This window comes from Penicillium maclennaniae (genome assembly GCF_028827695.1).
Source record: "Penicillium maclennaniae strain IBT 15551 chromosome Unknown utg000007l:1.0-4884863.0:1.0-4888362.0, whole genome shotgun sequence".
Classification (NCBI taxonomy): Eukaryota; Fungi; Ascomycota; class Eurotiomycetes; order Eurotiales; family Aspergillaceae; genus Penicillium; species Penicillium maclennaniae.
In genome coordinates this window covers 4,404,635-4,418,322 of record NW_026623219.1, presented here as the reverse complement: position 1 = coordinate 4,418,322, position 13,688 = coordinate 4,404,635, and the positions used below count along the sequence as shown (strand labels likewise).

At 51.9% G+C, this 13,688-nt stretch overlaps 7 protein-coding genes across 7 annotated transcripts; 2 read left to right on the top strand and 5 right to left on the bottom strand.

Moving 5' to 3' along the window:
* Positions 1 to 976: 976 nt before the first annotated feature.
* N7477_008859 (SKN1/KRE6 family beta-glucan synthesis-associated protein) lies at positions 977 to 3,218 on the top strand (the record flags this gene model as incomplete). Its single annotated transcript, XM_056970522.1, has 5 exons — positions 977 to 1,668; positions 1,719 to 1,896; positions 1,946 to 2,047; positions 2,097 to 3,100; positions 3,161 to 3,218. Coding segments are annotated over 5 exons (2,034 nt in total), but the record flags the coding sequence as incomplete, so codon positions are not given.
* A 1,021-nt stretch (positions 3,219 to 4,239) lies between these two features.
* N7477_008858 (uncharacterized protein) lies at positions 4,240 to 5,321 on the top strand (the record flags this gene model as incomplete). Its single annotated transcript, XM_056970521.1, has 3 exons — positions 4,240 to 4,453; positions 4,592 to 4,776; positions 4,875 to 5,321. 3 exons carry the CDS (start codon positions 4,240 to 4,242, stop codon positions 5,319 to 5,321), a joined length of 846 nt encoding a protein of 281 aa, XP_056820553.1.
* Positions 5,322 to 5,700: 379 nt separating this feature from the next.
* Positions 5,701 to 7,481, bottom strand: N7477_008857 (PDK/BCKDK family protein kinase; the record flags this gene model as incomplete). Its single annotated transcript, XM_056970520.1, has 4 exons — positions 5,701 to 5,917; positions 6,061 to 7,049; positions 7,111 to 7,259; positions 7,370 to 7,481. The coding sequence occupies 4 exons, from the start codon at positions 7,479 to 7,481 to the stop codon at positions 5,701 to 5,703; spliced, it is 1,467 nt and encodes a 488-aa protein (XP_056820552.1).
* A 1,137-nt stretch (positions 7,482 to 8,618) lies between these two features.
* Positions 8,619 to 9,023, bottom strand: N7477_008856 (uncharacterized protein; the record flags this gene model as incomplete). Its single annotated transcript, XM_056970519.1, has 1 exon — positions 8,619 to 9,023. The coding sequence occupies one exon, from the start codon at positions 9,021 to 9,023 to the stop codon at positions 8,619 to 8,621; it is 405 nt and encodes a 134-aa protein (XP_056820551.1).
* A 653-nt stretch (positions 9,024 to 9,676) lies between these two features.
* Positions 9,677 to 10,034, bottom strand: N7477_008855 (adenylosuccinate lyase; the record flags this gene model as incomplete). The annotated part of the gene is made up of 2 exons (XM_056970518.1): positions 9,677 to 9,927; positions 9,983 to 10,034. The coding sequence occupies 2 exons, from the start codon at positions 10,032 to 10,034 to the stop codon at positions 9,677 to 9,679; spliced, it is 303 nt and encodes a 100-aa protein (XP_056820550.1).
* A 15-nt stretch (positions 10,035 to 10,049) lies between these two features.
* On the bottom strand, positions 10,050 to 11,560 carry ade13 (adenylosuccinase ADE13; the record flags this gene model as incomplete). Its single annotated transcript, XM_056970517.1, has 6 exons — positions 10,050 to 10,098; positions 10,151 to 10,229; positions 10,278 to 10,467; positions 10,518 to 11,245; positions 11,337 to 11,423; positions 11,509 to 11,560. 6 exons carry the CDS (start codon positions 11,558 to 11,560, stop codon positions 10,050 to 10,052), a joined length of 1,185 nt encoding a protein of 394 aa, XP_056820549.1.
* A 254-nt stretch (positions 11,561 to 11,814) lies between these two features.
* On the bottom strand, positions 11,815 to 13,209 carry N7477_008853 (EXO70 family protein; the record flags this gene model as incomplete). The annotated part of the gene is made up of 1 exon (XM_056970516.1): positions 11,815 to 13,209. One exon carries the CDS (start codon positions 13,207 to 13,209, stop codon positions 11,815 to 11,817), a length of 1,395 nt encoding a protein of 464 aa, XP_056820548.1.
* Positions 13,210 to 13,688: the final 479 nt, after the last annotated feature.

Here is a 13,688-nt window from a genome sequence, read left to right as displayed (position 1 = left end):
GGCTTTGGCCGGAGTGAATTACGCGTGTTCGGGAATGGTCGCTCTTGAGCTTGGAAAATATCGCAACTGGAGTAGCCGTTGCTAGGAATACGAGGAGCTTCAAGACGTGTAAGCAGAAAGAATCGCATATGAATGCTAGATGGCTGCCGGTCTCAGCAAAATGATCTCAATACGTGGGTGAGAAATAAACTAAGGGCGGACTTGACGGCACATCGCCTCGTTAAACCTTGCAACTTTCTATACTCGAGATTCCTGTCATTGTCATTGGACTGGACCACCTTCGCTCGCTACAGCAAGATCCTGAAGAGCCAAGATGCTGATCTCAGATTCCTGTTCAGCATTCATGCCCACTCATTCCTCGCTCGCCGGGGGCAACGCGGAATGCACCTTGCCCTGCGGCCCTGCGGCCTCAAGAGCCGTGTACAACGATAGCACCATCAATTAGAACCTTCACAATGGATGAAAAGCTCTGCGAGAAAACATTTCTCGATTCCATTACTTCCTCTTTCTCCCTCAAAACTAATAAACTATCACAGAACGGTTCCTAGGCATCGAACCTCACCTGAAGGTCGGAACACATACCGCGGGTTGCCCCCCTGGTACAGTTTCCATTCCTGTCCCCCTCGTGCCCCCAAACAATCATCCAGGAGCAATCTAGGCTCTGCTTTTCTTCTGGTGTCGTCGTGTTTCCTTCATCTCCTCAGATCTTTACGCTGTGTTTTCGCCTGCTGCGCCCAGGGACACTGGACACGATTCCAAGTAGTCCTGTCCACTCTTTCGCATCTCCTCCACTCGACGACCGTGAAATCTAGCGTCCGTTCGGTCATTACCGCGTTGGATTTCGTGCGAAAGGGAAGAATTCGACCTGGGAAGGATACCGACTGGATATCAGCAAAGAACCACCTCACGCCAGCATAGGGCTTCATGCCATAGAATCGACAAACTGGATTCCTCGGACTCGAAGAACTTCTCCAGGCCACTCTCTTTTGAGCCTCTCGATGACCGCCGAGGCTCAAAGGAAGTGGTCCTGGAGGACATCTCTCAGATCTCGGATCACGAAGAAGATTCCCCAAGGGACGAGATGCCTCATATCCGACTGAACTCAGGTTGTCAGGACCCGTTCACTGAGACGACCGAGGGTTACGTTCCCGTGGGTACTGACCATACGACGCACATGCCATTGACGCCGGCCTTGGACATACCAGTCGTAGTTGGTGCACAGGGTATGTCCCCGTATGGGGTGTCTCAAGCTCCAGAGTCCTCAGAGTTTTTACTTCCGCCTAAGCTTCGACCTACACCAAGTCATAATGACCGGTCTGGATCACCGGATCGATGGTCCAACGCGCGGTCGAGCGTGAGCTCGGCAAGTCGGGACAGCAGATCTCGCATGGATCCTTTCGAAGATTCACGGGCTCCTTCGTCCCGTTCTGGCAGCGACGAATACGATGTCAACACACAGACGGTCTCAGAAAAGTTTAATATTATGCCCACTGATGGTCTTTTGCTTTTCCCCGAGGATGTGGAAAAAGATGATTACCTGCACAACCCAGACCCAGCGGACCGGGAGGGAGATTGTGATATATGGAACCGCCGAGGAATGATGAATGTCGGTGGTCTGATTGTTTTGACACTGGGTCTGTTGGCTCTCTTCATTGGGTACCCCGTTATGTATGATCCCCAGTTAAAAGTGGTGAATTCAGTACTGACAGATCGGGTAGAACTTGGGTGGGGGGTATGCTCAACCATAAGGCTACCTGTCGACCTGGCGACATGGCTTGTCTGGACGTTGGACCTCGGCCTTTGCTCACCAATATTCGCCGTGGCTTGATCGATCCCGATACACCTCTGGATGCGATGACGAAAAAGAACGTCGATGGCAAGGAGTGGAAGCTTGTGGTTAGTTCTTCTCGACTGAAGATTAAAATATCCATCTGACTTTGAGCAGTTCTCCGATGAGTTCAATGAACCAGGACGCACATTTTATGACGGCGACGATCCGTTCTTCCAAGCGGTCGATTTGTGGTATGGTGTGACCATGGACAAGGAGGTTCGTACAGCTGCGAGGAATGAACTGGATCACCACTAACTTAGTACAGTGGTACGATCCCGATGCTGTTACAACGAGTGAGGGTACTTTGGTCATCCGCTTCGACGAATTTGAGAACCACGATCTTCAATACCGATCTGGCATGGTTCAGAGCTGGAATAAGCTGTGCTTCAAGGGCGGTCGTCTGGAGGCTTCTCTCTCACTTCCTGGTGATGGTCATATCCAAGGTTTCTGGCCTGGTTTCTGGGCCATGGGTAACCTTGCTCGCCCTGGTTACGCTGCAACCACCGATGGTCTATGGCCGTACAGTTACCACGACGGCTGCGACGCAGGAATTACACCTAACCAAAGCTCCCCCGATGGAATCAACTTCTTGCCTGGCATGCGTCTTCCAGGCTGCACATGTCCAGGATCCGATCATCCCAGCCCTGGTCGCGCACGCAGTGCTCCGGAAATCGATGTGATCGAAGGAAGCACACAGCCACTCAACGGGCAAGAAGGCGCCCCCTACATTGGCATTGCCTCGCAATCTATGCAAGCCGCCCCCTATGACTTATGGTACATGCCCGACTATGACTTCACCGCTGTCTACGACCCTCGTATCACTCAGATCAATGCCTACCGTGGTGGAGTATACCAACAAGCCATGTCCGGCCTAAGCAATCTCAACTCTCGCTGGTACAACGGCACCGAGTACCAGATTTACGCCTTTGAATACACACCCGGCGATAAAGGCAATGTTACCTGGTTTATCGGCCCCGACAAGACCTGGACCCTCGACGCCCGCGCGATCGGCCCGAACGGTAATATTGGCCAGCGCGTGATTCCGCTGGAGCCCATGTCAATGATCATGAACTTGGGTATGGCCGACAACTTTGCTCCCCAGAACAAGTCCATCCGCGCATATATGCCTGCGTTCCTCCATGTCGACTATGTCCGTATCTATCAGGATCCCGATGAAGTGAGCATCACTTGTGATCCACCCGGATGGGAGACGACTGAGTATATTGAGAAACACAAAAAGGCGTACGACAACGCAAACTTCACGACTTGGTATGTAATCTTTCTATCCTGATCCCTTTTGAGCAAGTGCTAAGTGCTAGTTATCAACAGGACGGATGCTGGATATCACTGGCCGGATAACAGTTACATGCACGGCTGTTCAAAATAGGCTGTCTTGAGTTTGTTCCGGCGTCGTTTTAGCGGCATCTTCTTTTGGCGTTGGTGGTTAGGCATTTATTCCTGTGTCGACTCGATACCTACTTTTAAATCGTATTTATTCTCTGCTTCTGAACTGTTCCAGGTTTCGTTATTGTAGGGTTGCTTCTCTTTGGTGTCTATTTTCGCTATTTAGCATGCTGGTAAGTGAATGCGTACAGCCCGACCAAGGAGATACTTTGAAAGGAGCCTCAGGAGGCGGCGATAACTTAATAGTCCGGTAAGGATAGAAATGGGGCCTAGGAAAATGTCTATAAGTGTGTCTCCGAAGAGATTCAGCAGGAGTAGCGAAAAGCAAGTGGTTCAAACTCATTTGCATCATCTTGGCCAGGTTGTTGATTTCAGATGTTGAACGTCGGCCGCAGGGCTTCTCCCCCCTCCGAAACATTTGGAATTTCCTCGAAGACTCAACAGAAGTAGGTTTCGTTCCCATTTTACTCCTAGTCCATGTCTCCTGTCTGCCCTCCTGGTTTTGAAACCTTCCATAGACTTGCACATTTCCCCAGGCCTCGACCGTGTTGAGGCTTAGCTGACTCAGCACATCCCCTCCACCGACTTCAACATTACCACACTCCTCTGAAGCCTGTCTCGTCGTTTACGGTATTCAAGTCTGTACTCGAAAAGTATTCCGGCGATAACGAGATCTAGTAAGAAAACACCAATTTTACTCCGAATAGCCAGACTCACTATATTTGTAGAATCAGCTCGCACCATCCCGCTCTCAGCGTAACAAACTGAGCATCAACGTGGAGAGAGAGAGAGAGAGCAGGCCAACTCTCGTCTGCTCGGCTTTCAAGCCTCTTCGATAAACATCTAATCAAAAATCTGCCAAAATAAAAAGCATACTAAATGCTCTTGTTGCAATCTCTCCCGCAACTCTCAAGCTCAACCATCCCATGCGACCCTCCGCTATCTACGTGCTTCAACTAGATACGCATCTTTCGTCTTTCGCCCTATATTGAAATACCAGTACCATGTCACGCTACGGCAACACAGATGGTGCACACCAGACACCCGCCATCCAAATAGACACAGACACAGACTCAAGCTCAGACCCAGGCGAGGTCTTACACGAACTCGACTCCGACTCTGATGGCGGCATGCAAATCGACCAGCCCGAACCCATCCTCCAGATCGCCGGTAGCGAGATTGAATTTGATGCCCAGGTCATGGGCCTAGAGGGAGATGGTGCGTTTTCATCTATCATTGATACAATTCACCTTCACCTTCACAGTCACGTCCACGTTCACATGGGACATTTCACGTTCTTTGGAACTCGACTTAGACATGTCCCCCCCCCTTATAGGTAATAGCTAACATACCCAGAATCAAACTTCACAACACACGCCCCGAATCCAGATTCCATCTCTATCTCCCCTCGTCCAGCAGGCCACAGGCCAAGAGAGATCTACCCACCTGCGCGTAAACGCATCCGAGAAGAAGACCACGCCGCTCTAGTCGTTTTAAACGACTGGGAATTACTCGTCACGTACGCTATAAATTCTCGCCGGGTACGTATCTATCCTCACTTCCCATTCTCATCCATTATCCATTCACGAATTACCATCCACGCGGAGCTCTAGAAAAGCCAAAATTACTAATCCAAAAGTGGGAAAAAAAAAACCAGACCATCCCACAAACCCGCCGCTTCTTTATGGCGAAATTAATCGCCGAAGACCAAGAATCCGAAGACGAGCTGTATGCAGCGCGGTTTGTTGTTCCTGAAGCGAAATCGGAGCTTTTATCTGCGGTTTCGGCGGGGAGGGTTCCGCCGATTCATGCGCTTGGGGATTTAAATGAGAATGCGTTTTTGGTGCCGGGGGCTTGGAAGGAGGTTTTGAGTCATGATCAGAGTGGGTGGTGGGCTGGAGCGAGGAGGTCTGGCGCTGGATCTGGGGCTGGAGTGCGGGGGCAGAAGAGGTCTGTTTCTGGGAGGAGTTCGGGGGAGAAGCTCGAGAGATGTGTCGAGGGAGGGGTCCGGGGTGGAGTGAAGCGTTCTTCTTGGGGATGGGTAGCTGGTGCATTAGGAGGCCGGGGGTTTGTTATACCGATTTAGGACTGTAATGTTCGAGAGGATTGTTTATGTGAATAAGAAGAGAAAAAAAAGAATCAAGAATCAAGAACCAAGAATGAATGTATGCTCGCTAACTCAAAGGTACTGTACAGAAGACCAGATCCAGACTGAGACGGGAGAGACCAATATAGGAGATAAGAGTGAGAAACGGGGTATCTGGAGGGTTGAGAGCCAAGGGGAATGAATGGCTTTTTTTTTTCCTGAAAGGCGTGAAAATGAGTTCGTCTCTCCCAATCCGAGGCAGGTTTCCATCCCAAGATGTTGACCAAGCCATGCGTCGTAGGTAGATGCATCGGGGGCCAACAAAGAGCTAAGGAGATCACGGAGTCTGTGCAAAGCAAGATCCGGAGAAAGATGGTGTTCAGACATCTTCATCTCTCCAGAGCTGCTGCTCCCTGTGGAAAAGACTCTCGGCGTCTCCCACCTGCTTACGTTCCGAGACTTCCCGAGTGCGAAGACGCGTGCGGAGAGCCTGGACGTTCATGAGCGTCAGTCCTCGAGACGGCGCGGGTGTGGAATCCGGCCCAATGTAGTCAGGGTGCAGGCGGTGCGAGGTGGTGAACCGAACCCGGCCGTCCCTCATGACGGGTAATTGTCATTGCAGGGGCTCGGAGCTTGACGACAAACGATTGAGATGGAGGTAAACATCGGTTCCGTATCTATTATTTTCAGTTAATTGGGGGCGGTCGAAAGAGTGTCTAAGATGTTACGGTTTGCTTACCCCTCCATACTGATCAGTTTAAGATCTCCGCCGAAGTAGCGGGCGTAGAGTCGACTGATCGGTAGACCGTAGCCGAAACCAGCCATGGGGGCCTTGAAGTCGCTCTTGTCAAAGTCCGGGTCGAGGTTGGGCGTCTGCTCCACTGTTGTATACATGTAGGTCCACACGAGGGGGATCGCGGATCGTGGGATCCCGCCGCCCTCATCCGAAATTTTGATCGTAATGTCCTCTTTACCCTTGGCCACGATAACCTTGGTCACCGGGAATTGATCGCGATCGGCACCATGGCGCTCAACCACGGCCCGCAGAGAGTTCTTGAGGGTCTCGAAGAGCATGTGGGATAGGTGACCGGGGACATACATGAAGTTCAGGTCCTCTTCGCAGACCAGCTGCACCTTGGGGGCCTCAAACAGACCGTAGTAGTCCTCGCAAACGAACCGGGCGTTTTCAATAGCTTCCACGGCGATATCATGAACGTTGGTCTTGGTGCAGATGATACCGACATAGTTGGGGTGTCTGGCGTTTGTTTGTTCCGTGAGTGCAATGTGCTGTCCGATTAACATTCGTATACCAATACGAGACATATAAAAGCGGTCAAGGAAAGATTGTATGGTCGAGTCGATCTGCATGCGCTGGCGGACCCGCTTCCATTCTAGTATGCCTTGTGCTACGGTCGTTACGACACTGTCGTGACGTCGCTTGATATGTTGGAGAGTCGTGGCGAATCGCTGGTTGTAATCGTTGAGTTCCGGGGGCCAAATTGCGTGATCGTCTGCGGGGAGATAATATCTCCGACCGGCTGCGGCAGCCGCCTTCCCATTGCCGTTGCCGTTGAGCGATGTCGGCGATGATCGGTACTGGCCCTCACGCACACTGGGGTTGTGAGTAGCCTCGGAGAGAATTTTGGAGGGGCCATTCATACGACCCGGCCGCAATAGACGAGTCTTGACTTCCTGGGTCAGGGAAGGGCGGGGGAGGGTAATGATCTCCTATAAGGGTCCCCGTGAGTCACACCACTCGATCCCGACATTGCAGCGAGCGGAAGCATACCTCAAATGATTGCGCATACCAGTCCTGGACCTTCTTGATGGAAGGCATGTCGCTGAGTCCATCGGGCAGTTCGCGCAGATCCTGGACTCGATGCGCTAGACGGATGGGGAGCTCCTCGGAGAGGAATTGGGATGCACGGAAGAGGGTACCTATGATTGCGTTAGACGAACGCCGAGATAGGCCGTGGTCCTGTGGCACAGCGATCTCGCATGAGGCCAGAAGCCAGAAACCAGAAGCCAGGAGTCCGAATCGTACGTACCGGTGGAAGGTCGATCTCCAAACTGGACCATTTGTCTTAATGAAACCCCGGTTGCGGGGAAGCTGGCATAGTGCCTGATGGTTTCCATCAGGCGCTCCGACGGCTTCCACATGGTGCAACAAAAGAGGCCAACAGGCCGATAGCTCAGTGGAAAATGAAGTCCGAGGGGGGTTGGGAAGGGGAGCCGGGGGGGAGGGGAGGAAAAGAAGAGGTGTCGCGTGCGAGAGGAGATGAGGTCAAGTCGGGGAGAATGGCACTGCCGAGGTTGGAGAGAACCGGCGCCCGCACCTTCCGGAGTCGGAGGAAACGTATTACCACCACAAATAGACTTAGATTTAGACTTAGCCTTAGATCAAGACTTCGACTGAGGCTTGAGCTCTAGGACTTAAGAGGATCGGGTATAGATGTAAATTGTTCGAGCCTGTTTCTGATTTCAGTCTCGGCTTCAATTGCCATGAGTCACAGACAATGAGCTGGGAAATAAGATCTTCCGAGTTGGACATGGTTAGATAGTACTGAGTGTTGGATCATAAGATACACATTCCTTCACGCCGGAGGAGCAACCCGATCCGAGATTTCGTCCCTAGCTTCAATTCCCCGAGTCACACCCCCCTTCAAAGCCTTGAAACCTTTTTGAACTCTTTACACCTCTTTGACCCCCGAACCCATTTTAACCCATCCTAGCTTGTATCGCGCATGTGTCACCTACACCCCCGGATCTCCCCTTCGCCCGAATGGTGGGGCGATCATGGAAAAGAACGGTACTTTTGTCCCACGAGACCATCACATCCACGAAGACCGAAGTCATTTAAAAAAAAAAAAAACCTAAGAAAAGATCAAGTAGGGCATAAGCTAAGTAGCTCTTACCTGTCAAGTTCATGACACTATAGACAACCTCCCCACTCCCCCTCGAGATGCCCGATTCGTCGGTCATACTCTCGTGAAGCCCGTGGGGACTCAAGATTCCCCAATCTGGGGCTTTGTGCCTGTTGTTTTGCGTAGTCGGCGGTGGGACCTCGCTTCGTTTTCTGTGTGCGGGAAAAAGAATTCCCCTTTTAACCCATTCAATGAGGCCATCTTTTGACCATGTCTCGTCGTCGAACATCTCACAGCGAGCCCATGAATGAGGCCCCGGCCTATCCATTCACGCCCTTTGCCCCCCCCGCGAGGGCCCATCGAAGGTCCCAATGGCCGCCGCCTCATTCGCCGCGTCACTTGGCGCTCGTCGACCTACAAGTTGATGGCCTCGTTATGGGTCCTCGGTGTCCTCTACATCCTCTGGTTGATTCGTGACCTTTTCTACCTCCCTTTCACCCCGTCCGAGCTGAGCCCGACCGCCGAAGAGTGAACGCTGAACGCGAAACGGGGAGATGGTGAGACGGCGAGAAGGTGAAATCGCCGTGATCGCGTGTCTGGTCTCCTCGGTCGCTTTCAAAGCACGGGCACTTGCATCGTGGGCCGCATCAAGGTGCCTATACTCGACTTCCGGACCGGGGCTACGGGGGTTTACGGGTACGGCGTGCGGCGTGCGGCGTGCGGCAATGTGTCGACATCGTGAACGCATTGCCCCCTCACCCGCAGTGTGCTTTTCGACTGCATCCCGCGTGAGATAGACACCGGCACGTTCCCTTGAGAAGTCGGCTTCTTCCTGCATCCTGCGTGCGTCCTGCATTCACCCACGTCACGCCCATGGCACCGACACGTTCGAGGGCGTTGATCTACAAGAACTCGATTCTTCGTTTCGAGTAAAGAGTTGGTTTTTTTTTTTTCTCGTTCGCTGGCGCATTCAAAGGCCCCCTTCCCGCCCCCTTCCCCCCCTCGTGGATTCAGTTGCCGACAGTTTTTCCATTGCACGCAGCGCTGGTCACTTCAATCCATTTACATACATTTGCATTACCCGGGCATTTTCATTTTACATTTCTTGTCATTTTTCATTTTCCACTTTCATTGCCATCTCATCTTTTCTCTGTTCTTTTTATCTCATCCATCTTTTTCATCAGCGATTATTGCTCCTTATCATCTTCATGATCTCCATGTCTCCCTTTCCTACCGTGCATACTTTCAAAGTTAGAATGGGTTCGAGGTTGGTTTCTGATGTGTCCACGACCTATACCCTAATCGATAATGGCAGCCGGTCAAAAGAGTCACAAGTAATAAAGGTATAGATCTCATTTCATAGCTCGTAGCTTCACATATACACTCAGCTCCAGGGTCCCTGGTCGATGGTACGATCGGGGACAGACCGTCTTTTTATTTTGAACATCCGAGATGTCCTGGATCACCACATTTCATTCACGCCCCACACGCTTAGACGTACAAGGAAGCGGTCTCGGCCTTGGCAATGCTCGAGGCGTAAGGCTTGAGTGCGGCAGCAACCTCGGTAGTCGTGAACTTTTGAACCTGCTGGGGGGCGCGGCCGACAAAGGTACGGGCGTCGAGAAGGCTCTCCAGCTCCGGGATGATGGGCTCGAAGAAGGCGGTGCGGCGGATGCGCTCAAGCAGGTCGTTGTCCTTGCCCTGCTTCTTGACGTTGTCGGCGGCCTGGTGGGAAAGGACACCTATAGACACAGATGGTTAGATAGGTCTCAAACGGTGTAGAGGACTGTCACTCACGGATCTCCTCGTGAGCATCTTGACGAGAAAGACCCTTCTTGACACAAGCCATGATGATCTGAAAGAGTTAGCATTGCAAGTGGATATTGTAGCGTATCAAATTTCTCACGTTCTCACTAGTATGATGTTAGTCAATCCCTTGCATTGGAAGATACGGAGATCACTTACGTAGCCATGAAGGGGAGCTCGTCGTTGACACGGCGCTTGATCACCTCGGGGTAGACGACGAAGCCGGAGGAAACGTTGTCTGCAAATGTTAGAGATTATCACGTCAATCAATAATTACTACACTCACTCAGGAGGATAAGACAGGCATCAGCACACAGGTAGAGCTCAGGAATGCTGATACGACGAATAGCGCTGTCATCCAAAGAACGCTCGAACCATTGGGCGGAGTAGGTGTCCAGACCGTCCTTGGGGAGGTTCTGCAGGTGACGGCCGAGAGAACAGAGACGCTCAGAGCGCATGGGGTTACGCTTGTAGGCCTACATATTGTTAGATATTTGCCCAAAATCAATAATTCGATATTGCGTACCATAGCACTGCTGCCAATCTGGTCCTTCTCAAAAGGCTCCTCGACCTCCTTGAGCATGGCAAGGTGACGAATGTCAATACCAATGCGCTCGCAGGTAGCACCGAATGAGCCCAGAGCGTTGCCTACGTCCACATCGATCTTGCGCGAGTAGGTCTGACTGGAGATAATGAAAGCGGAGCTGAAGCCAGCCTTCTCGGTGACAAGCTCGTCGAGCTTCTCAACCTTGTCATGGTCACCCTCGAAGATCTGAAGGAAGGAGGCCTGGGTACCAGTGGTACCCTTGACACCGCGGAAGCGGAGGTCATCACGGGCACGCTCAAGGTTGCGCAGGTCCATCAGCAGGTCCTGAATCCACAAACAAGCACGCTTGCCGACAGTGACCAGCTGGGCGGGCTGACCGTGGGTGAAACCGAGGCAAGGCAGGTCCTTGTACTGCTGAGCAAACTGGGACAGCTTGTCAATGACAACAGCAAGCTTGGGGATGAGGATGTCGAGACCATCCCGGAGCAGAATCAGGTCAGCGTTGTCAGTGCAGTAGCAGGAAGTAGCACCCCAGTGGATGATACCAGCAGCAGCCGGAGCGACCAGACCAAAGGCGTGGACGTGGGCCATGACATCGTGTCGGCGGCGCTTCTCCTCCTCGGCGGCAACGGCGAACTCATCGTCCTGGATAGTGGCATGAGCCTTCATCTGCTCAATAGCATCCTCGGTGATAGGAAGGCCGAGCTCTGTAACCAAAACCTTGTCAATTGATTTCGTTCTTCTTTTTTTTTCTCCCGATGACGTCCGATGTCGGTCATGCCCTCCTTAGTCTCGTACCTTTCTGAGACTCTGCGAGCCAGATCCACAGCTTGCGCCAGGTCGAGAAACGCATGCGAGGCGAGAATAAGAACTTCATCTCATTGCCTAATAAATTCGAGTCTATTAATATCCTCGAGCTCCCCGGACTGTTGCACCCCTCATTGGTCGGGACAGAAGGAAGAGCACTTACTCGCATAGCGCGAGTTGAGGGGAGTCTGGTAGACATCGTTGCTGGCAGACATATCGCCGGTATTCGTCAAAGACACCTCAAAGACGAATTGGTGTGCAGGATGGAAGTAATTGCAAGAAATAGGCAGTGTGTGATCTACGAAATTTTGCCTGCAAGGCCGGGTGTAGCGGGGCTTATCACGTTATCGCAGCGGTCGTGGGGGGAGGCAAGTCACGTGTACTTTATACTATCGATCATTGAACACAGAACGTCGGACGATTATGATATTATCTCTAATTACTTAAGGTTGGGTATGATGCGGCGAGATCAGGAAAGCTGTGCGAGTTGAACCGACAGGTTGGACTTGTCGTACTTGATGTACTTGCCACGACCCTTGTCGATCTCCACATAGCGATCATAAAAGCGCGCGTATAGAGGCTCGAGAACAGCCTGGAGCTCCCGGGCCAGCACAGATCGCACTTCCCGTTCCATGTGAAGAGTTTTGTGGCGGGACACCATTTCATCGAAGCTTGCGTTGAAGGACTTGAACTTGTCCTTGATAGCGTCCCGATCTTTCGACGACAGACTCTTAATAATAGCACTAGAATCTACAGCACCTCCCGAACTGGGCCGTGCTCCAGAACGAGAGGTATATTGTACATCCAGCAGATACTGAGAAGTTTCCTTCCAGGCATCAAGGTAGGTCGATGTTGCGCGTTTGCGGAAAGTGTCAATCCGCGCAATGCTATCTGGCGCACCCAGGTACCGGGCCAGCTCGGGGCTTTGTCGGATTGACCGGTCAACGATACAGAACACATTTGACAGGAATACACCCAGAGTAGCCTTTGAACGGTGGATAACCCGGCCACGTGATTCTAGCCCTGTCATGACTGCCTCGATCATATCCAGAATGAAATGGGAGAAGAGCGTTCCGCTGTCCGGACCAACATCCAACGGGGCAGAACCGGCGGTATTCGATTTGGACCGCCAATTCCCATCTCCCAAGGATGTCAGAATAGACGCCAACGGACCCGAGTAGCCCGTCAATGTGGCTAGAGAACTCATTACCTCCTCAACCAATGGCACTGATCCGCCGTCCGGAGGCAGCGCCGCATTAGCAGCCTTGCGCTTGGTTTCCTCGAGCAACTCCGAGAGAGAAGACTTTGCGGTCTCGCGAACAGGTCGTAAAGCTTCGATGAGGGCACTCTTAAGTTCGGCAGTGTTTGAATCGATGCGGTAGGACATTGCAGTCACGATCTCAATGACTTCAAAAGCCAAGAAGCAATCCGTCATCAAGTTTGCCTTGATGTACTGGTTCAATTCTCGCAATGTCCTAGAGTAGTCGGCCATGGCCGAAAGGAAAGCCGCCTGCAATGCAAGACCTTGCTGGTCTGCCGTAAACACCTGCGTAATGATCTCATGTTCTGTAGTGATGAAACCCTCCAACGCGTTGGAGTAGATCCCAATACCATTGGTTCCTTGTTTGTAAGGACCATCTGTGGCTCTTCGCTTGACAGTATTGAGTGATGCAATTGAGAGATTCTGCAAGCTAGCGGCAATGTACGGCCCGCGCACCTCGGCATAAATCTTCAGAGCAGGGTTGTCTCCCATACCACGCTGCGGGCCATGAACGGATGCAGACTCAATTGCCGAGCATAATGGTGCTAACTGTGAAATCGTTTCTTCGGGAATCGAAGGAAAAGGGAGGTCTGTGACAGCCATGCTAAGTCATGTCTCCCACGGGCCAAATGTTGAGTAAAAAACATACCTTTTGTCAAGTAGTGCAAAGGCTCAATTGGAGCGGTATGTTGCATCAATTCAGTGCGGAACATCTCTTGCAGCTTGATGCTTCCTGTGCCTAGAAGGGAGTTGAAGTCTGTGATCGCAGTCTGGTTGGATCGAAGGTTCGTCGCGTTGAGGTCGACCAGCGCCGTTTCAACACGTTTCATTGCCGAGAGGTACTGCGAAAGACCGACACTTTGCGGTCTTGAGAGAGATCAATTAGTAACAAGTCGCGAGGTCTTGCGACGAATTGAGACTTACCCTGCGCGAATGATGCCTTCCTCTCGGCTTTTCGCGTCGAGGGGCTGGCGTAGACGGTCGATAGCATCATTGACTTTATCGATATTGGTATTCGTGATCTGAAGTGACTGTGTATTGCTGTAGATGGGGCCAATGGCCTCTTTGACCACCTGTCCACT